Here is a 21,485-nt window from a genome sequence, read left to right on the forward strand (position 1 = left end):
TATTTTAAATATATTGATAAAATTAAATCCATTTGGAAATATAAATATCAATCAAGGAAACACTCCTCATTTTCTTTCTTCTTTTTTTCTGTAATATTCTTCCCAGTAATTATTTATTTATTTAAAATAGTCTAATTTATTTTCTATATATTATTCACTTATTTTATTTTTAACCAATTTTTGATTATTATTTTTAAAATTTGTGTCCTTTCTATTAGAGTGGAATAATGGGCCCAGGAACAACAATTGGGCCTGTAGTGGAGGCAGGCCCAATTCTCAGTCCAAGATACAGTACCGCCAGAAAACGTCTTTTCTTTTTCTATTTTGATAGTTAAACGGCTATTTTTTTAATTTTCGGTAATTAAACGGCTATATATTATATTCATATATATATAGTTCAAAAAGGCAACAGATCGGCCAATAGAGAATTGAAAGGCGGGAACGTTACCAAAACCCTTTTTTCTTCTTCTCCCCCCCCACCCCCCAACGCTCACACACACAAGCAAAGAGAAGAGAGCGAGAGAGGGAATGGAGAGAATACACGTCTCCGTGAGAGCGAGGCCTCTCTCCACCGAGGATGCCAAGGCCAGTCCATGGCGTATTTCTGGAAATTCTATTTTCATACCCAACCAACCCTCCAAATTTGAATTCGGTAAAGTCTCACGGTCTTTTTTTTTTAATAATTTTGTCGCTTTTGATTTGTCGTGTGGTTTGGTTTTCTTGATTTTTTTAAATTTTTTTCGGTTTTTGGAGGATATGGTTCTTGATTTTATTGATGTTCTTTTTTTCAATTTTGATTTGTGGTGGTTATGGTTGTTGATTTCTTGATGCTCGTTTTTCAATGGTGATGTGTAGATCAGATTTTTGGGGAGGACTGTAAAACTCAAGATGTATACAGGGCTCGGACCAGAGATATTGTGGCTGCTGCAGTTCGTGGTTTCAATGGTATGTTTTTCAGGAAAGCTAATTAATTGCTTATTTACAGTGCTACTGAAAGTTAATTGATTAGATAGAAACATAGGAAGAATTTCTATGATGTGTGCGGTAAAGTAGAAACCTGAATGCCATCCAAGGAATCATATGTGTGGAGATCTTCTTTTTTTTAATTCTTGAATAATTTTCAAAATTGATGCATGAATTAGTTAACGAAACTTATGTGTCAGTCCCATCATTTTCCAGTTTTTATATTTATGTTCAGTGATTAATTGAAAAAAATAATCATAATGCCACATTGAAAAATGAAAACAATATTAAATATGTCTCACTGTTTAACAACTAGTAAGGTTGCAAGCAACCCAATTCAGATAATTCAATAGGGCAAGTAATATTTCGTCTAAGATAAAGGCTGCAAGCAAATCCAACTCAGATAACACAATTGTGCAATTGATTTTTCAATGTGAATACGAATATGTGCATGCTTTCTATTCTTGAACTTGTTCTACAGTCTAGAGATATCATCCAAAAAAATTTAGAAATCTGGGGTATTCTGCTGTCTTACTGGTTGGTTCTGTAAGGCACTGTTTTTGCATATGGACAAACAAGTAGTGGAAAAACGCACACAATGCGTGGATCAAAGTCTGAGCTTGGAGTCATCCCCCTTGCTGTCCATGATCTTTTTAACATTATACAACAGGTACTCATTCCCACGGTGGCCTCTCTTGGTTTCTTTATTGCTTATGAATATCTTTTACCAGTAGGATAGCCAAATAGAAGTTTGTTTATGTCAAAAGCCGTTGCACATGGTTATTCTGTTACCTTAACAAATTCACTTGGTACCCACTTAGCTTGTAGGACTTGGGTTGGAAACAATCAGATTCCTTGCCGAGTTGATTGCATGCCACCAAGGTACTACTAGGAAATTTCAACACATTAAGGCTAAAAGATAATTGTAATCATGCTGGTCCAGCTGGTCAAATTGAGTTAAGGTCTCCTGGTAGTCATTCTCTATTTGGTCTTAGATTGAGCAAACATATATGGCTTGTTCTTTGAGACTTGGCTTCCGCATTTGTAGGTGATACAGTCTAATATTACTTTCTTTCTCTAAGGAAATGGATCGTGAGTTTCTTTTACGCATGTCATATATGGAGATTTACAATGAGGAGATAAATGACCTGTTAGCCCCTGAGCATAGAAAACTGCAGATTCATGAAAGTATCGAGGTAATGATTTTACTTTTCTTTTGCTCATCCGACTACTGTTACTAATAAGACAGTATATAGTATATCTAACGACTGTGAAAAATGAAGCGAGGAATCTTTGTAGCTGGGTTAAGAGAAGAAATTGTGGCCTCTGCTGATCAAGTACTTGAACTTATGGAGTTTGGAGAATGTAAGATGATATTTGATATATTAAATTTGCTAACAAGTTTTTATTGTTTTTTATGATAAAAATTTTGCTTGATGTCTAACTTCCATATAGTTTGTGTAATGACCAAGTTTTTATTGTTTTTTATGATAAAAACTCACATTTACTTTTGCCATGGGCCAAGTCCTTTCCCCCCATTCTTTCGTATCTTGAATATGGGAGACAAGTCGAAAAGGAAACATGACACTCTCACCCTAATTTTGTTATTTTGATGTGGCAACTATTTGACATATTTTATTCTAATTTCAATTTACAGCTCATCGTCATATTGGGGAGACGAATATGAATGTTTATAGTAGTAGGTCGCACACAATATTCCGCATGGTATGCATACTATTTATCTTTTACTGTCATTTTGAGAAGTTATTGATTCGGCTAATCAAGAATTTGTTTAAGACAGATTATTGAGAGCAGGGAGAAAACTGATGATGCAGAAACGGAATTCTCATGTGATGCAGTTCGTGTTTCTGTCTTGGTATTAATCCTCTTTCTGTTTATTTATTCATAAAAACAAACTTGTAGTCTTGCACTGATATTAAGGTCAGTGTGCAGTGGCAGACTTATTCAATTTTCCCCTTTTGAAAGCCTTCATTTGAAGAAGCGGCATCCGTTCTAAGTTAAAGGCATTTATACGAAATTTTCCCTACTTTTCCATTCTGAAATCTATCACTTGTGTGGTGGAAATCGTTGTAACTTAAGGTATTTATATGAAATTGGTCCTAGAGAACTTGTCTGGTACAGAGAATGCCAAGTCCAGGCAAAGGTCGTTTTGGACATGATCCTAAGTTTTAAAATCATTGAACATGTATTATTCTCGTAATAGGTATCTATAGTATACATTCTGCATCATTTTTTGGGAGGATGGTATGGAAGATAATGTTGTTTTTTATTCCTCATATTCCTCATGAGTCATGGGTAAGGCAGGAGAATTTAGTGGGACTGTCAATATCATGGACCTTGCAAATATCAAGTGGAATTGTCTGTCCCTTGTATAAGCTATGAGTTATATGCTAGCAGAACTAGGCCACATAAGGCGTTCTTATTTGATGCCTTCCTCATACACACAAAAAATAAAGGTCTAACTCTTCTTTCATCTCTTGCACCATTGTCGGGGCCATTTGGTTTAGATTATTAGTGCTCTTTCAGTTTGTTTTATGTGAAATTTGGCGTTTTGACAGTTCTAAAGGACATTATATTCTAAATTCATAAAAATGTTTGTGCGATGATCGCTATAACAATGTTTGACAGTTCTAAAGGACAGTAATCTTCTTTCATTGTGGGTTTGCATTTATCTTTATTAGACATGTTATGTGGTTGGACAGATTTATCTATTCCCTTCCCTTTTTGTTTGTTTTTCTTATTCTGCTTGCATCCTTTTTCTGTTGTCTTGCCATTTGTTTTTGTTCTATTGATCTTTAACTATTATTTTTCTTTTAACTGGAAGAAGGAATTCTCTGCAATTTTTTGTCCATTTTCCTGTCTATTTTCCTTATATGGTCTTTTTTGGTTCTTGATTGAACCTTTTCAGAATTTGGTGGATCTTGCCGGTTCAGAACGCGCTGCAAAGACTGGTGCAGAAGGCGTTAGGTTGAAGGAGGGCTCCCACATCAATAAAAGCCTAATGACCTTAGGAACTGTCATAAAGAAACTGAGTGAAGGTGCTGAGAGCCAAGGGTAGGTATGAATTGCTACTGAAGTCAGATATTGAGATTCTATACTGTGATGTTTTTTACCCAAAATATTGCAGAGGTCATGTCCCCTATCGAGACAGCAAACTTACACGAATTCTGCAACCTGCATTGGGTGGAAATGCTAATACTGCTATCATATGCAATATTACACTTGCACAGGTGAATATTTGGAGTCTAATAGACCTCGAACTCATTTCAAACTTAATCTTGGTATTAGAAAGAACGGATGATTTGATGATATTGAACGTTTTACTCATGTTATTCTGTTAAAGAGATTGCATATATCTGATTTCACAACTAGACTCTAGCTTGAAAGTTGGCCCTTCTTTTAAATGAACTTATCAAATTTGCTTTACGGCTCTCATTTCAGCTGTAGAAACAAAGTGGCATAACTTCATTACCTCAGATTTGTTGGTTCTAGAACTCTGCTCTTCTCCAGCAAAACTCATACTTACAATGGTAGCCATTTTGTTTTAGACATTTCTCTAATCGTTTTCATCGAGACCCATACTTACAGATGAGCTATGCTTTTCTTGAGCTTATATGTATTGTTTTGGTCCTCCTGATCTGATTTTCAACTTGATATACGACATCAGGATTTGAAATAGGCTAGTCTATCCCTTGTTCCAAATTAAGGCTTATCTTGCTGTAATTTTGCCTGGGGCAGTTTTCTTCTTTGCTCCTGGTGCTACTCTTTGCAGTGTTAATTACTTGTCCTTTTGCTATAGCATTACTACTACAGATTAGTCCTTTTTCAAGCCATTATGTGGTTTTTGTTTAATTGCAGATCCATGCTGATGAGACTAAAAGTAGTCTTCAGTTTGCTAGTAGGGCACTGCGTGTGACAAACTGTGCCCATGTAAATGAGGTAGTACACTTGATTGCCTTTTCCTTGATAGTTGTAACGAGCCATTCTTCGCCATATGGCCCCATATCAAATCTGCATGTATCTCGAACTATTTTACAAGTACTGATTCCTGCATGCTTGCATGAACAAAATAGGTCAATAGGAAAGTTGTTCTTTTCCATCAATAACTCTCTCTCTCTCTCTTGACACGGTCTAATTGTGATGCAGATATTGACTGATGCTGCATTGCTAAAACGTCAGAAGAAAGAAATTGAGGAACTTCGCGCCAAATTGCAGGTTGGTACTTAGCATGGTTGTTATATGGAATCATGCTTATTGAAGTTATTGCATTAGTGTGTCATGCTGACATGCTTATTCCTGTTTGTTTTCAAGGGTTTACACTCGGAACATCTTGAAGAGGAAATCCTGAATCTGCGGAATACATTGCTAAAGGTTTGATGGTATTTCTTAATTTCACTTTAAGTTACATATATGTGCTCTAAAATCTGTTATCCATCCAGAGTGAATTGGAGAGAGAGAGAATGGCTTTAGAGCTGGAGGAAGAAAAGAAAGCACAGGCTGAAAGGGAGAAGAGATTGCAAGAGCAAGCCAAGAAAATTGAAAATTTGAGCTCTATGGTATTTTGTGCAAATAGAGAAGAGACGAGTGTTGTCTACAAAAAGGTCTGTCTGTTATCTTTTGCTGTGCTCTTTGTAACTTGTATGTTGCTTGCAAACATGAGTGAAGTGATAGTGCGTGATATTTGATCTTTTGGCAATATAGTATAGCTGCTAATAATGTAACTTCTATTCTCCCCTTGGAAAGGTGGACAAAGATGACAAGCTAAATTTAGAGGATAAGGCTGGAATTAGATAGTGATTGTCTTTTTAGTATCTGTTTTGTATTATTTTCATAATTGAAAGCAATCTATAATGGATGCTCGCTTATCCTAAGTCAAATCATGGATCCAACTGGCATGAGACTTGTGGCACGGTGTAGAGCAAGTTATGGAATATTGTGCCTCCTGCAAGAAATGAAAACCAGTAGAGGATGCTGGTTGAAGTTCTTTGATTTAAGATCTTAGAATTATCCAGCTAGGGCCGAACAACATTTTTAACTTTCCAAAAACCTGTTTCAGTAATGCTGAATGCTAAAGTAGTATTTCTTTTTTGCCATTCAACTGTTTGAAACCTGGAGATGTGATTTCGATGCTCCATGTACTTTGCAGCACACATATGCCATGGCCCACTATTATTTTTGGGATCTACATGCAGCACTCATATACTATAGCCACTATTAGTTCTGGGATATACTGTTTTCCAATCCTTGTCGGAACATGCCACAGAGTGTGTCAGTGTAGTTAATAGCGCGCTATGGCGCGCGCCATGGCGCATGGCGCGAGAGGCGCAGCCCTCGCGCCATACGGCGTCCATGGCGACGCCCTTCTATATGGCGTCGCTGTAGCGCGCGCCTGGGCGCCATTTCGGCATTGCCCCAGGCGCGCGCCATCTGAAGGGGCCTGGGCAGCGGGCTGCTGGCTAGGCTGCAGCTCGCCCAGGCCCATGAAATTAAAAAAGAAAAGGTAAACCCTAATTAAAAAAAGGAATTTGACTCTTCAGTTCTTTCTTGACTCTTCAGTTCTCACATGACTCTTCAGTTCTCACATGACTCTTCAGTTCTCAACACCTCTTCTTCTTACTTCTTCTCTAGTTCTCTTCTTCTCTTCCATATAACTTATAAGCATCTTGTCCTGCTGCTGCAGTTCACACTTCACATGACTTTTTTCTAAATTAATTACAGTGTTTTATTGTATGTTTATGTTGATGTTGATATTTATAGTAGATTTTTGCCAAAAATCATGAAACTCAAAACTGCATGCAGCATACTTAAAGATGATGAAGTAACTATTGTTTAGATAAATACAATATAAATATTATATATATATATATCGCATTTAATACTAATTATATAAATATATAGATTATTTGTTATATTTGCGCCAACCTTCGAAAAGGCGCGCGCCGCGCCGTGCGCCATGCGACATGGCTCCAGGAGCCCTTGGCGCCATTGTGCGCCGTGCGCCATTAACTACTATGGAGTGTGTACAATCTTCAGTTTCTTCTCAAAAATTGTAGATTACAACTAGTGAACTCCTCTTCTAGTTCTATCAGGATTGAGATACCTTCATACTTGTTTGTTTTTCCTACTTATTTGGTGAAAGAAGACCAAAACCGTAAAAAAATAGTCCAGTTTCATGGTTTCCCATTTATGTTATCAATGTTCATGTGCACTTTTGCGTCCAGTCCTATATAATTTACCTCTACTTTGGTTATATTTCTCACTATTTGTGGTTCTCTTATACGTGTACTCTATGGTAGGCAAAAAGGCGAGATACCTGGTGCCCTGGAAATCTTTTGAGGAAGAAACTGAAGGAGGTATAGTTCTACTTCTGATAGTACGAAAGTCAAGTTCTCCCATTTTTTTTTAAACTACCTGCTGAGTCATAGAATTGAAACAATTATCCTTTTCTCTAACTGGAAAGATTGTCTGTTCTTGTGACTTGTATGTTGAAACCATGAAGAAGAAGATTGGGTTCTGTGTAATTGTTGCATTCGGACGTGTATAAATTTTGTGACAAACCTCTCTGCTTACATTTGCGACATGCTAATTTAGGCACTCATACACATGGTGTAGTACAGACATAAGTTTTATCCTAAATGAAATAATTGTGATTGCTAGCAATGGCATACTCTCGTAGACAATTCGTATAATCTCTTTAAGTTCACCAACTAGTTGCGTTGAGCTCTTGACATCTCTATATATTAAGTTATGCACTACATTTGTGTTTCTAACACTCAAATTACCACATTTTAATGTTCATGAGTATTCATTGACATTCTGCATTGGTGCTCTAGTTATCGTCTGTGGTAAAAGAGACCCCTTCTGAAGTGAAATCAACAAGAGCAGATTGCACAATTGGTCCACTTCTTCCATTCGAAGAGTTAGTTAAAGAAGCGAGTGCTGCTGAGTTGTGCAAACAAGAGCAAGATTGTAAAAGGAGTGCTTCAGAAGACTGTACACTTCCTGATCCAAATGCACTGCTGCATGTTACCAGTAGGAGAAAAGTTCCAGCCAGAACAAGAAGTTTACCTATGGTTCATATCAAGTTATATACTTTTTCTTTACCTTTCAATTTGCTTCTGGGATTAATTGCTCTTGTTTCAGGAGAGCAATGACTTGACTGAAATGCAAGCAGAATATGAAAATTTGCTTTCAGAGTTTGAAACTTATGTTAGTTTTCCTACTTCTTCAAATGAATGCTTGCATTGGAATTTTCCTATAACTAACTTTTCCTCTTTACAGAGGACAATGAGTGACATTCAAATTGATTACTTAACAAGGAAGCTTGCTGAGGCTGATCTTGTTGTGGATGAGAAATGCAGAGAATGCACTGCAAGAAATCCCAATCCTCTGTCACATCCAGATGGAAATAGAAGTTTGAAGGACTCGGATGCTATTCTTGTGATCAAGCAACTTCAGGAGAAGGTTTTCAGCTCTCGTTTATTGCTTTATTGCTCAATATTCCCCAATTTTCTTTTACTCCTCTTCACTTGGTACTCATTTCTATGGAATGGATATTATGAATAAATGAAATCAGGAAAAGGCTCCGGTTGTTATGGCTTGTAAATTAAGATTTTATAGCTGCTACGAGGAGTTGTTTGGTACCTGATGGAGGAGACTGGAGTTATAGAGGTCCTCATAGAGAAACTTCCACAACTAGTGATCTTGAGCTAGGTGAATTAGGTATTATTCCTCTAGTTGGTTAACACGATGTTAGGTAGCACAATGCACCTGCCAAGCAAAACTCATGTTAAGCAAGAGGTGACTGGCCGTTTTTTGAACCATGACACTATTGGATTATTTTGCATAATAGAAGGTTTTCTAATTTTAAAGTAGTAATAGATTATAGGTTTGCACCAATCTTCTCTAAAAAGTATTCTTTTATGTACATTTGAATTTTCTAATTTGGTCACATGAAGAATTAAGTGAGATAAATAGTAAATTGAAAGACAACCAGCTTATATGAACCAACTTGCTGGAGTACTGAAGGTTACAAAAAGTTAATATCAGTTTTCTAGGGTTCCAGAAGTTAAGTTTTCAGGTGACCCTGGGGTGACCACCCCCTGTAATGATGCAAAAAATATAGCTCGTTCTGTTGCGAAGATGAGATGTCGAATCAATTTTAGGAGTTGAAATTTGCAGTAAGAAAAAACATCAGGAGCTTTTGGTCCTTTTAGTTGCCTAAGCAATACTGCGGGCTTCTCTGCTTGACTCGGGCTCTGTTGTGCTGCCAAATATTGCATTCAGCTCTTCGTTATAATTGTATAATTAAAATCAGGTTGCATTTCCTGCTTTTCTTGTATGATTCTGATTGCCACGGTGGGAAGTCTGACTGACAAGCATTGCCTGTGTTTTTCTTTGATTATACGGTGCTGATTTTCAGCATAGTCTTCAAGTGATTGCTAATGTCCTTTCTAATCATCCTTTGGATCTTTTCATTGTGTAAATCTATCAAAATTGCTATGCAGATTGCAATCTTGGAGATGGAGAAGTCCTCAAGCCAGCAAAATTTAGATTGTGTGTTTGACTTGGCAACTGAGCGGACCAAGTCTGCACAGGAGAAATATGAAAAGGTTCATGCTCACTTGTGATGCTTAAAGTTTCCATGTCATCATAACGTGTAATGTCAAATATAGGATGGAATTTTCTTTCGGATATCTAAAATTTGCATCTTACTTTTGAAAAGATAATGTCAAAAACTTAGATAAATGAAGAGAGAAAGAGAATATGATGATTTACAATGTTTGGTCATACCTACGTCCACGAGAAAAATACGCAAAGGTGGTAAATCATGTTGTTCTCTCTTAGTTTGAGGATATAACCTTCATCTATTTACATATTGGTGAATTGCATATGTTAATAACAGGAAATGGAAGGAAATTTCTCCAAAATTAAATCATATAAGATATCGTAAGAATCACTTAGATTTCAGGGACAATTACACTCCTCTCCTATGAGGTTCGGTGAAATTACATATAGCATCTTTGAGGTTTGCTTCAACAAATAAGTTCCCCCATTAGTCAAAATTCACTGAATTTGCTGATAACAAAAAAAACTGAATCAAAATTAATATGTACCCTCGATTTATTTATTACTGATTTACTGTGCGTCAAATAATTTTTTTTCAGGAAAATATATCTTCTCATAAGCACTAACGCATGAAAACGTATGAGGGTAATTTGGTCATAAAATGATTTATTTGACCTACATTATAAGTCATTAATAAGTCAATCAGGGTAAATATAGATTTTCTTCCAATTTTTTTGTAATTTCCAAACCACAGGGGTTTTATGAATTGTTTGGAAATCAATTCATTATTCTCAATACTCCCCCGCAAGGTGACCTGAGGTCAAGTAGAAGAAACTTACGCCAGCAACGTAGTTTAGAAAAAGTGACCAATTTAGTTTAGGTGATAGTAGTGGATAGCCTATCACAAGGAGGAAAGCCGGTCTCATTATGAGACCGACACATTGTTTAGGTGTAGAACACCATTAGTAGTGGTTTGCTGGAGCAAGTGTTCTAGTAACAGCAACATGAGGTTAATATGCCTGTTTGGAAGAGGAGCACGTCGGCGGTGGCCAGTGGCTGCAGCGGCAAGGCGACAGTGCTTCAGGGCGATGACAAATGGCGGAAGATGAGCCTGAAGCCTTGCTGCACACTGCCTTACCTTGTGCTACCGCGAGTGGCATTATAGGGTCGTTTTCCGCCATACTGCCGCGGTGCTGTAACCCTACTAAGCATCATCGCCTTGCCGCTGCCAACATGCTCTTCTTCCGCCATAGTGGTCTTCATGAGGCATAACCTCGTCTCGGTGCTAATCAGCTTGGGCATATAGGCAACACTTGCTTCATCGAGCCACTGCTGATGGTGTCTACACCTAAATTGTTTGTTGGTCTCATTCTCTCTTGATCCCTTCACTACTTATGGTGTTCTACACCTAAATTGTTTGTTGGTCTCATTCTCTTTTGACCCCTTCACTACTTATGGTGTTCTACACGTAAACTAAACCGTTTGTTGGTCTCTGTTTCTGATCGACCTTGCTCTTGATGGGTTAAGTGCCCTTCTGCTCGTGTTTTGAACCTAAAATTGATTGTGTGACTTGATGTCTCTATTTACACTACTTTGGATGTGTGTACATGGCATGATGTCGCATTGAGCTCAGGTCACCTCCCCATCTGTGATCCAGAATCTGAAGAAAAGTTTTGACTTCTATTGTGCATGTTGAACATATGTTAGATCTCCATGTCCAACATTATGTAGTTAACCTATCCTCAAACTAAGAGAATAACATGATTTAGCCCTTCGGGCATTTGTCACGCGGACGTAGGTTCCACGTCTTGTGTTTCTCTCTTCACTTATACACATAACAAAGAAAGCAATCTTTGCATGCATATTGGGCCACACATCAACCATATTATAGCTTGATATTGCCAAATTAACTGGAACTTAAAATTGTTTTAGTATTCCTCCTTTTGCTTAAGTTCTATTGTGCATGTTGAACATATGTTAGATCTCCATGTCCAACATTATGTAGTTAACCTATCCTCAAACTAAGAGAATAACATGATTTAGCCCTTTGGGCATTTGTCACGCGGACGTAGGATCCACGTCTTGTGTTTCTCTCTTCACTTATACACATAACAAAGAAAGCAATCTTTGCATGCATATTGGGCCACGCATCAACCATATTATAGCTTGATATTGCCAAATTAACTGGAACTTAAAATTGTTTTAGTATTCCTCCTTTTGCTTAAGTTCATCATCTATCTTTTTATGCACTATTCCGACATATCCTTTTCATTTCATTCTCCATAATCAGTTTTTGAGGCGCACATTTTAATAGTTTGGAGACCATTGTGGAAGTACGAGAATTATTGCTATATTAGTGGTTTATTTTCTTCAATACTAAGAAAACATATAAAAGATAAGAGAACTACAAAGGGATCAGTGGATAGTAGAAATACTTGACACTAGGATGATAGAAGACAAATTATCAACATGCCACCTGGCAGTGCATATGACTTGGAATTCTTGGGAGATGAATAGAAGCTTGAGGAATTAGAAAGTTCTTTGCATGTGAGAGTTGCTTGTTTTTGTGCTTTCTTTTAATCAGTTGCAAAATCTATTGCTTTAAGTTATGACCTTTATTGGTTAATGCAGATGTATGAGGAACTTATGCTTGCACAAGAAGAAGCAACTCTTGCTCGTGACACCCTTGCTTCTGTACAGTCTAGTGTGGTAACTGGCTAGTTTTGGCTTATGCATCTAAAGAATTTCACGGTTACATTTTTTATGCTCTTTTACTTAATTGTTCATTAACTTCTTTCAGGAAGAATCTGATTGGATGACCAGCCTATTAACTGAAGCCCAGGAAATAAAGCTGGAATTTGATAACTCAAGACATCTTATAGGGTCTCTCTCTTCGGTTGTGGACGAGCTTGTCCATTTCTCTTCGACATTGCCAAACCTGATTCTTGTCAGTAGGCATCTTTAGAAAGTGTTTTTTGGATCTTTAACCTAGATATGATAAGCCGAAATCTTTCCTTTTTTTGTATTACACTTTCATTCATATTGGAAACTATTTTCATGTTTCACCTTGTTTAAAGTTAATCTGGCTGCAAACATACTATAGCACTTGTCATATCATCAATCCACATTTTTTTCATTGCAAGTGCAGGACCTTAGGCCTTCTGCTGCCCAGAGTATGGTTCAAATAGAATCGATATTTAGGAGCCATGAGATGATACACTCTTGCTTGAGAAGCAAAGTTCGTGAGCTTGAGGAGGATAAGGTATAATATTTTGCATGTAAATACTTCGTAATTTACTGATTCCATTATTGAAATTTCTTTGTATTTCTTGTTGAAATACAGCTTGTTCTTTGCAATCAAGCTTCAGAGCTTCATTGTAGGATAGAAGAATTAAATTTAAAAGTTCAAAATTCTACAAATGCATTCATGGTAAGTTACTTCACTTTGTTTCACGTTTGTCATGTTTTCAACATCTCCAATTCTGAGCCAACCAGCTTTTTTTCTAGGAACTCGAGGGTAGACATGAAGCCGAAAAATCTGAATATCTATGTCAACTTCAAATGCTCCAAAGGGAAAATTCATCCTTATCATCGTGTTCCTTGGCAAAGGAAAAGGAAAGTATCAGAAAGGATTTGGAGAAAACAAAATTAAAGTTAAAAGATATGGAGTTCAAGCTAAAGAATGCTATTCAGGAGAGAACAAAACTTGAGGTCTTACACCCTTAATTTTGCTCTTTTTTCCCTATAGGCGCTTTTATTCAGACATTACACTTGTATATGCATTTTACATGATGCCAGGGTGAGAAGTCATGTGCAGAAAGAGAACTTAAAAGACTGCAAAGCCAGAAGGCTATGCTTGAACGTGATATGAGCAAACGTGAATCTATTATTGGCAGAAGGCGTGATTCAACAATTGATAGGAGCTCAAATGTGTTTGATCAGAAACAGACAAAGGGCTCTACTGCTTTGGCTGAACTGGAGGTGATTATCAGTAATTAGGAATCAAATAATGCATAATGTGCAGGACTTCTCATGCAACAAAAGAAATTGCACTTAACAAATCAAATGCAAACTTGTACCTCCCTTCTACAACCCCTGAAAAGAAGAAAGAAGAATCAAGAAGTTTCAGGATGGTACAGATCATACGAACAAAACATAATTACTGCAGGTTCCTGTTTGTGATTGTGATATCAGGTCATTTGGGAAATTTCTTAAATGTTTGTAATAATTGAAAACGATCAGGTATGAATTTACTTGTTGAAAATGGAGACTTGTTACGCCCTATTAAAGATATGACATTAGTACAATCAAGGATGAACTACTGTCATAAATGAAAGAGATCAGGTCTATATTGGTGGTCTAAAATGGGCACTTGGATTGTAGTGTTATAGTTGGTTTTCAAAAGAGGTGAGCACCAACTCATGCGTAGTTTTCTGTGAATGGCAGAAGTCATATTCAGTTCACAACATTTCCTTTCCTTTTTGCTTTTGCTATTCTGCCTTAACTTTTTGCCTCTCTGGGAGATGTGAAGTTCTTCATGCATTGTATCTTCTCTGAGTAGATATCACCTACTACATCTGTCCTCTTATTCAGGAGGAGTACAAGAAGCTGGAAGTAGTTGCTTTTGAGATGGAGACTGTAATTGGGGCATTAGAAGACCAATTGGCAATAGCAAATGGGGAAAAGGATGCAGCCACTTCTAGAGCTGAGAGTTTGGCTTCTGATTTGCAGGTGTTGTCCAATGAGTTGCACTTGTCAAACTCAGAGTTGACACTGAAGGAAGAAGTTGTCAATCTTGTATGCTTTTCTTAGTTTCTTTACACTCGTATTCCAGAAGTTGTTAGTTATGTATCATACCTAGGTCTTGAAACCAAGTTCTATTACTATTTACTTGACGATATTTCAGAGAACAAGCTTGGAAGAATACAGGTCCCATGTGCAGGAAATGGAAAGTTCTCTCAAAACTTTGACAGAAGAAAAGGAGGACTTGTCAATGGTATTGAAGTAGAATTGATACTTATTCGCAGTGGAACTCTAGCAGTTTTCTTCATTCTTCGATGCTCTCATTCTTTTTGCAGCAACTCACTGAAGCCCTTCTGACAATGGAGGAGGAGAAAGCAATATGGTCATCCAAGGAGAAAGCTTCTGTGGAATTCATTGGAGAAAAGGACAAACTATACGCTGCTGAAATTGCTTCATTGTCTGAAAAATTGTCACAGGTAAATTTCTTAACCTTAATATATATTACATATCCCTCCACAATTACTTTTCTTTCCTTTTAAGGTTTTGAATGCGCATGAGCCTTTTTTCTACGGACATGTGCATACTAGGGCTGAGGTTGCCAATCAAGCCGAGCCAATTGGCCTGCTTAGGCTCATGCTCTGCTTGATTATACGAGCTTTTCTCCTCAATATTTGAACTTGCTTGACAATTTTTGCCCAAAGCTCGAGGTTGGTTAGGAAATCAATATGAGCTCCAAGCCAAACTATTTTTTTCTTTTTTCATTTTTTAATACATAGTTCAAATTAACAAAAAATAAAAAACCTAAGAATCTCAAGATACTTTAAAATAATCATCATACTATAAGGTGCATGCCATGGCGAGGCCTCATCGCCATTTTTATACAATGGCGCATACCTTGCAAATGGCGATGCCATGGTGCGCCATTGTTAGGCGTGCCATTTGCAAGCCCCAACCCTTTCAGGCTGAAGCTTGCGAACTGCCCAGCATAAAGAAATAGCTATTTGTTACACCTTTGCTCAGCCTAGCCTTTAATTTAGCTTTTTTTTTTAAGGAAAAGAAAAATTATAGAAATTTACACAAAAAATAGACTAAAGAGTGAAGACGTTAGGGTTTTGCTGTTTTACACCTTTCCTAACACAAAGAGAGAAGATATTCTACTACCGGTGATGGATATTTTATGTTACTTTTCAATTTTATAATGACTATGTAGGATTTGTTTAATGGTTTTATTTATTTTGGACACTTTGTGCCCGTTTGGTTGTGTTTTCATTTTCATTTTCAGTTTCCAACAATTGAATTTGTGTAAAAATATTTTATTGGTTTTTGTGCGAAAACTGAGAATATGTTTGGATTAGTTGTTTCCAAATATAAGTATATAGGTGTGAGAATGTTGAATATATGTATATGTATTTTTGATATGATAGAATTTAGTTATGAGGGTTGACCAAATTGAGCAACCCACCTTCCCTTAATGAATGAGCTTAGCTAACCCTCCAAGCTATGATGAGGAAGGAGTTGAATATGTGAAATTATAAAATAATGAAAGTGAATCTTGCCATTTCCTTTTCCTTTTTCAGTACAATTTTTTTTGTTTGCATATATACATATTAACGTACACCTACTGCTATGCATAAATTTAATTTAATTATAATTAAATTATATCTTACAAAAATTATAAGTTATGTGACAGTTAGTTAGATTTTTTTTCTTTTTTTAGTCAGATGAAAAGCATAATTAGCTTTTCAACTTATATCGCATAATCACCAAAATAAGAATTAAGATATATATATATATGTACTGTAAAATTAAATTTTGATTAATTAATTATTAAGTGTTGTTGACTTTTTTTAAATTATTGTACGTGACATAAATTATTTTTAATTTATTAAAATTTAATTATACTACTAATCTGTATAACAAATTTTCATATAATATTATTGTACAATATATATAAATCATAAAACTAACAGTATGTTATTACTTTTCATAAAAATTATATATTAGTAGTTGTAATTTATTAGGACAAATGGTGGTTGGGAGTTAATGGTTGTTTTCTTCATTAGTTAATGGTTTCCCTTCCACTATCGCTTGACATCTTCCTCCATCAAAAATCAAATGTCAATTGAAGGTTGCTTGTGGAAGGAATTAATACATTTTCAAGAATTTTGCAGCAACTTGAGTATAGTTTTTAATGATGTATAGTGTGTCATTACTAGCATATCCCTATCTCTTTGTGTAATTTTCATGCAACCATGCAAATTACTCTCTATAAATACATGTCCATGCACCAAGAACCCTCACTTGCCCCTTCTTTCGTGAACATTTTAGCTCAAGAATTTGCAAAGTTCTCTTCACTCTTTAATCACTAAAAACTACCATGGCTTCTATAGGATATGCATTCCAATATGTTGTTTTTTATAATGAAAAATGGACAAGGGAGATGGAGGACTTGTTTGTCCAATCTCTCACCTACCTAAAACGCCTAGGTATCTTTCGGCCAAACAACCACTCCATGTAAGCGATTCATTTGGCCATATTCAACGTTAATAAGGCGTTCCACACGCGACTAACGTACGCATGGGGTTATACAAGAGTTGACAAACTTCGCGAGCGTTTTTATCTGTTCCAATCGGTGAGAAATCACCCTGGCGTGAATTGGAACCACGAAGAAAGGAGATTGACCGCGGAGGCAAATTTTCGTATAAAGTTGGGGATGACACAACATGCGATGACAAGATCCCGCTGACGATCTAAGCTGTATTGCTGCATAGGTACATTCAGAATAGAGAATTTGTTCTTTAGCACACCAAATGCCCGCTCAATGACATTACGCAATTGTGAGTGATACTGGTTAAATAATTCTTTCGGTCCACGAGCTTAACGGTTGTTACCATAGTAGTCAGTGGTGCACGGCGCACAATGGCGCCAAGGGATGCTGGAGCCATGGCGCACGGCGCGGCGCGCGCCTTTTCAAAGGATGGGGCAAATATAAGAAATAATCTATATATTTATATAATTAGTATTATTTTGATTAGATTAATGTATAAGGAGTTAAATAAGACATATAAAACAACAAATTAAACATAAAAAAACTTCATATAATTAAATCATTCAAAAAAAAAAAACACTAACAGAACAATTGAAGCACTCAAAGATTAATAAAATCACATTAATTTCAAAGATTCAATCGGCATAATTAGAGTTTGTACTGCTGTACACGCTAAAAATTAACTTAGGAAATTAGGGTTTATTAAGTTATTTTTTTTAGGGTTTATATTTAGGAAATTCCTTTTATATTTAGGAAATTAGGGTTTATTAACTTATTATTATTATTTTTTTAATTCATGGGCCTGGGCAGCCCAGCCAAAACCCAGGCCGCCCAGGCCCTTTTCTTTCATCGCGCACGTGGCGCGCGCCTGGGCAGCGCCGAAAAGACGCCCAGGCATGCGCTATGGCGGCGCCATGGGCGCCGTATGGCGCGAGGGTTGCGCCTTTTGTGCCGTGCGCCATTCCGCGCCATTGACTACTATGGTTGTTACATCTAAACAAGTTGATGTGATAACGATCTTGACTGTACGACGTCAAAAATCCAGGCAAATTGGGATAAGCGGAATCCACTAAGTAATATTTACCTGAAATAACAAGAGATGTAATCATGAATGAAGACTGTAAAATTACCGGTGTGAAATTTTGGATAATGTAAATTTAATCCCGTTTGGTGGCCAAGGAAAATTCTGATAATTGTTGAGGCAGTCCATGAACACACGGGCATTGTTTGCTCTACCCTCCCTGTTGAGGCAGTCCATGAACACACGGGCATCGTTTGCGCTACCCTCCCATCCAGCCATGACATACGTAAATATCAAGTCAAAATTGCAAACAGCCATAACATTTTGTGAGATATCACCGTGTTGTGAACGGTATGCATGGACACCGGAACACTTGCTGGTATAAGTGTGTCATCAATTGCGCCAACGCAATCCTAATAATAAATAAATTTGAAATGTTATGAGAAGAAAAATTAGCGGCTTTGGGGTTTAATAAATACAGTATACATTACCTTTAAAATATGGAAAGAAGTGTCTATTGGTATGGATTTTGGGATGAATATGATTGAAATTTGCAGGACAAATTAGTTCCGGTGCAAGAAGATTCAGAGCCCGTGAAACCCGTTTCATGTTCCAGCACTTATTGGAGATCATCTCGGGCACATGAAACGGGTTTCGTGGGCTCTGAATCTTCTTGCACCGGGACTAATTTGTCCTACAAATTTTAATCGTATTCATCCCAGAATCCATAACAATAGACACTTCTTTCCATATTTTAAGGTAATGAATATTGCATTCATTAAACCTCGAAGCCGCTAATTTTCCTTCTCATAACATTTCAAATTTATTTAATATTAGGATTGCGTCGGCGCAATTGATGGCATACTTATACCAGCAAGTGTTTCGGTGTCCATGCATACCGTTTACGACACGGTGATATCTCACAAAATGTTATGGCTGTTGCAATTTTGACTTGATGTTTACGTATGTCATGGCTGGATGGGAGGGTAGCGCAAACGATGCCTGTGTGTTCATAGACTGCCTCAACAATGATCAGAATTTTTCTTCGCCATCAAACGATATTAAATTTACATTATCCAAAAATTTACACCGCTAATCCCTATTTTCCTGGATTTTTGGCGCCGTACCGTCAAGATCGTTATCATATCAATTCGTTTTGGGGTAACAACCGGCAAGCTCGTGGACCGAAATAATTATTTAAACAGCGTCACTCACAATTGCGTAATGTCATTGAGCTGGCATTTCGTGTGCTAAAGAACAGATTCCCTATTCTGAAAGTACATATGGCGCGATACAACTTAAATCGTCAGCGAGATTGTGTCATCCACAACTTTATACAAAAATTTGCTTCCGCGGTCAATCTCATATCGTCGTGGTTCCAATTCACGCCGGGGTGATTTCCCACTCATTGGGACAGATAAAAACGCTCGTGAAGTTTGTCGACCCTTATTGACATCGAATATGGCCGAATGAATCGCTTGCATGGAGTCGTTGTTTGGCCGAAAGATACCCAGGCGTTTTAGGTAGGTGAGAGATTGGACGAACAAGCCCTCCATCTCCCTTGTCCATTTTTCACTATAGAAAACAACGGAGTTTTTAGTGGTTATAGAGTGAAGAGAACTTTGCAAATTCTTGAGCTAAAATGTTCACGGAAGAAGGGGCAAGTGAGAGTGCATGGACATGTATTTATAGAGGTGACTTGCATGGAAATTACACAAAGTGATAGGGATATGCTGGTAATGACACACTAATCATTTCCAAGTGATGAATATACAACTTATATTATTTTAGATATTTTTTCATATCTCTTCAAATAATAAAAGATATTGAGAAAATGCAAAACCTGATTAAGTATTGAAGGATCAATAATTTGTGAGAGAATTGACATGAAAGTGTGAATTTAAGAGAGAGAAAAAAAGAAAAGCAGCTACTTCTAGCCTCTAGGTAGTTTTACTAAAAGAAGACACCATTCAATATAGTGCTCTTCGATTATATAACTGTGTAGATTTTTATATATTTCAAATATTTTGCTCAATGCATCTATGATCTTGTATAATTCCGAGCAATTCAACCAAGGCCTACCCCTCCTCATGCTCGACTTTAATTTATGATGAGGGACTTAATTGTTCTAATATTATGAAGATTTTTTTTCTAAAATATGGTTGGTTTGAAAAGTTTACACAATTAGTGTAAGTTGTTATCATGTCAACAACACTATTTCGAGTCGGTATATAAGATTGTCAAGGTTGCACACAACAATTGATGTGAACAAAATTAATCTTTTATATTATACAAATCAAATTTAATTAACGTTCTTTTACATAGGTGATTATATTATTAAAATTTTGTACCATTTGACGATAATTTCGTAACCAATATTGATTGCTAAATGCTTTGAAGGAAAATATAAGATTATGTTAAATGCCTTTGAAGGAAACTATCTAATTTAGAAAGTTTAATTAGAATTATTAAAATTATATATATATATATATTGTTATTAAATTTTGGTTTAAATAATTTTCTCAATAAAGTTAATTTTAAAAAAATCATGCAATAATTTTAATTCCTAAAAAAATTAATCATTTGTAGAGAAAAAAAAATTGGAACTTAGCTTTTAGAAATTAATAAATAATATTAATAGAATTAAGGTAAAAAAATAGAGCAATGTGTCTTAATTTATATTAAAACAAATGTTGTGACGCATTTGAATTTAAAAAAAATTAAGTATAATCACCTAACTACTCTAAAAGAACAAATGTAGACATCTAACAACTCTACGTTGTAACTTAAAAAAACTGAAGTTTTCAAATTGTTGGAAATGGAATAGGAAAACTACGGTGTGTATTGCTGAAGATGCTCAATTCTAATATAGAGATGGTAAAGAGGACTAAGCTTATAATGCCACTGAAGGGGGGATATTGAGGCATATGGGGCAAGATCAACTAGTGTATCAGCACGTCTAAGTAATAGAGACTAGCACAGTCATGCCCACTACTAAGTATCCTCTTCGTCATTAGATTTTGGAAGATGCAATACGAAGGAAATAAAGTGAGATAGCAATTATGAGATTTGGAACATTATCGAGGTTAAGATGCAATGTGTGGTCCAAACCTAGAGACTGCAAAGTATGAAACATTTGTAGAACAAATAGGTATAGAGATTTTATTACTAGTGATATGGGTTGTGGCACCAAAATCTATCATCCAAGACTTACCATGAAGGCAATAAAAGCAATTTGAGTTGGCGGAACAATAGGGATAGTAGAGATAGTTGCAGAGTTTTGTAAAAAATTTCATAATTCTACGGCGTAATGTAGCTAAATAAGGTTTTCGTGTAGTTTCATGACAAATGGTCATACCAACAACACTATTAAGAACGGACAGCATGATAAATATATGGACAAAAGAAGTAGCAAAAGATCGGAGAATTTCATGTCATGGCTAACGGGAGACAAACATATAGCACAAAACCTACAGACCCAATTAATTAGCAGGTAAAGTTAAAAGTCCATTCTTGTTCATAGAATTGCTAGATAGAGGATGGAGACCAGGCGGCATGCGGTGCACGAGAAGAGGGTGCTGCCACTCAGTGGCGGAATTAGCCAGATAGGCATTCTTAGCA

The 21,485-nt window shown here is 36.5% G+C and overlaps 1 protein-coding gene across 2 annotated transcripts in view; it reads left to right on the forward strand.

The window, feature by feature from the left end:
• LOC105159896 (kinesin-like protein KIN-7O) overlaps nucleotides 206-21,485 on the forward strand; it is a 24,748-nt gene continuing 3,468 nt past the window's right edge. Inside the window, exons 1-27 of one of the 2 annotated variants that reach the window (XM_011077109.2) lie at nucleotides 206-652; nucleotides 856-945; nucleotides 1,515-1,633; nucleotides 2,046-2,159; nucleotides 2,247-2,328; nucleotides 2,621-2,688; nucleotides 2,765-2,839; nucleotides 3,893-4,038; nucleotides 4,112-4,214; nucleotides 4,843-4,923; nucleotides 5,131-5,199; nucleotides 5,296-5,355; nucleotides 5,424-5,585; nucleotides 7,281-7,337; nucleotides 7,818-8,057; nucleotides 8,128-8,193; nucleotides 8,266-8,448; nucleotides 9,492-9,596; nucleotides 12,184-12,261; nucleotides 12,353-12,499; nucleotides 12,701-12,814; nucleotides 12,896-12,982; nucleotides 13,060-13,263; nucleotides 13,351-13,533; nucleotides 14,146-14,349; nucleotides 14,459-14,548; nucleotides 14,631-14,771. In XM_011077109.2, the coding sequence (XP_011075411.1) occupies nucleotides 529-652; nucleotides 856-945; nucleotides 1,515-1,633; nucleotides 2,046-2,159; nucleotides 2,247-2,328; nucleotides 2,621-2,688; nucleotides 2,765-2,839; nucleotides 3,893-4,038; nucleotides 4,112-4,214; nucleotides 4,843-4,923; nucleotides 5,131-5,199; nucleotides 5,296-5,355; nucleotides 5,424-5,585; nucleotides 7,281-7,337; nucleotides 7,818-8,057; nucleotides 8,128-8,193; nucleotides 8,266-8,448; nucleotides 9,492-9,596; nucleotides 12,184-12,261; nucleotides 12,353-12,499; nucleotides 12,701-12,814; nucleotides 12,896-12,982; nucleotides 13,060-13,263; nucleotides 13,351-13,533; nucleotides 14,146-14,349; nucleotides 14,459-14,548; nucleotides 14,631-14,771 (3,192 nt within the window). In that variant the 5' untranslated portion in view covers nucleotides 206-528. The remainder of the gene's footprint in view (nucleotides 653-855; nucleotides 946-1,514; nucleotides 1,634-2,045; nucleotides 2,160-2,246; nucleotides 2,329-2,620; nucleotides 2,689-2,764; nucleotides 2,840-3,892; nucleotides 4,039-4,111; nucleotides 4,215-4,842; nucleotides 4,924-5,130; nucleotides 5,200-5,295; nucleotides 5,356-5,423; nucleotides 5,586-7,280; nucleotides 7,338-7,817; nucleotides 8,058-8,127; nucleotides 8,194-8,265; nucleotides 8,449-9,491; nucleotides 9,597-12,183; nucleotides 12,262-12,352; nucleotides 12,500-12,700; nucleotides 12,815-12,895; nucleotides 12,983-13,059; nucleotides 13,264-13,350; nucleotides 13,534-14,145; nucleotides 14,350-14,458; nucleotides 14,549-14,630; nucleotides 14,772-21,485) is intronic. The other variant, XM_011077110.2, reaches the window with a different exon arrangement.

This window comes from Sesamum indicum, linkage group LG4 (assembly GCF_000512975.1).
Source record: "Sesamum indicum cultivar Zhongzhi No. 13 linkage group LG4, S_indicum_v1.0, whole genome shotgun sequence".
NCBI classification, from domain to species: domain Eukaryota; kingdom Viridiplantae; phylum Streptophyta; class Magnoliopsida; order Lamiales; family Pedaliaceae; genus Sesamum; species Sesamum indicum.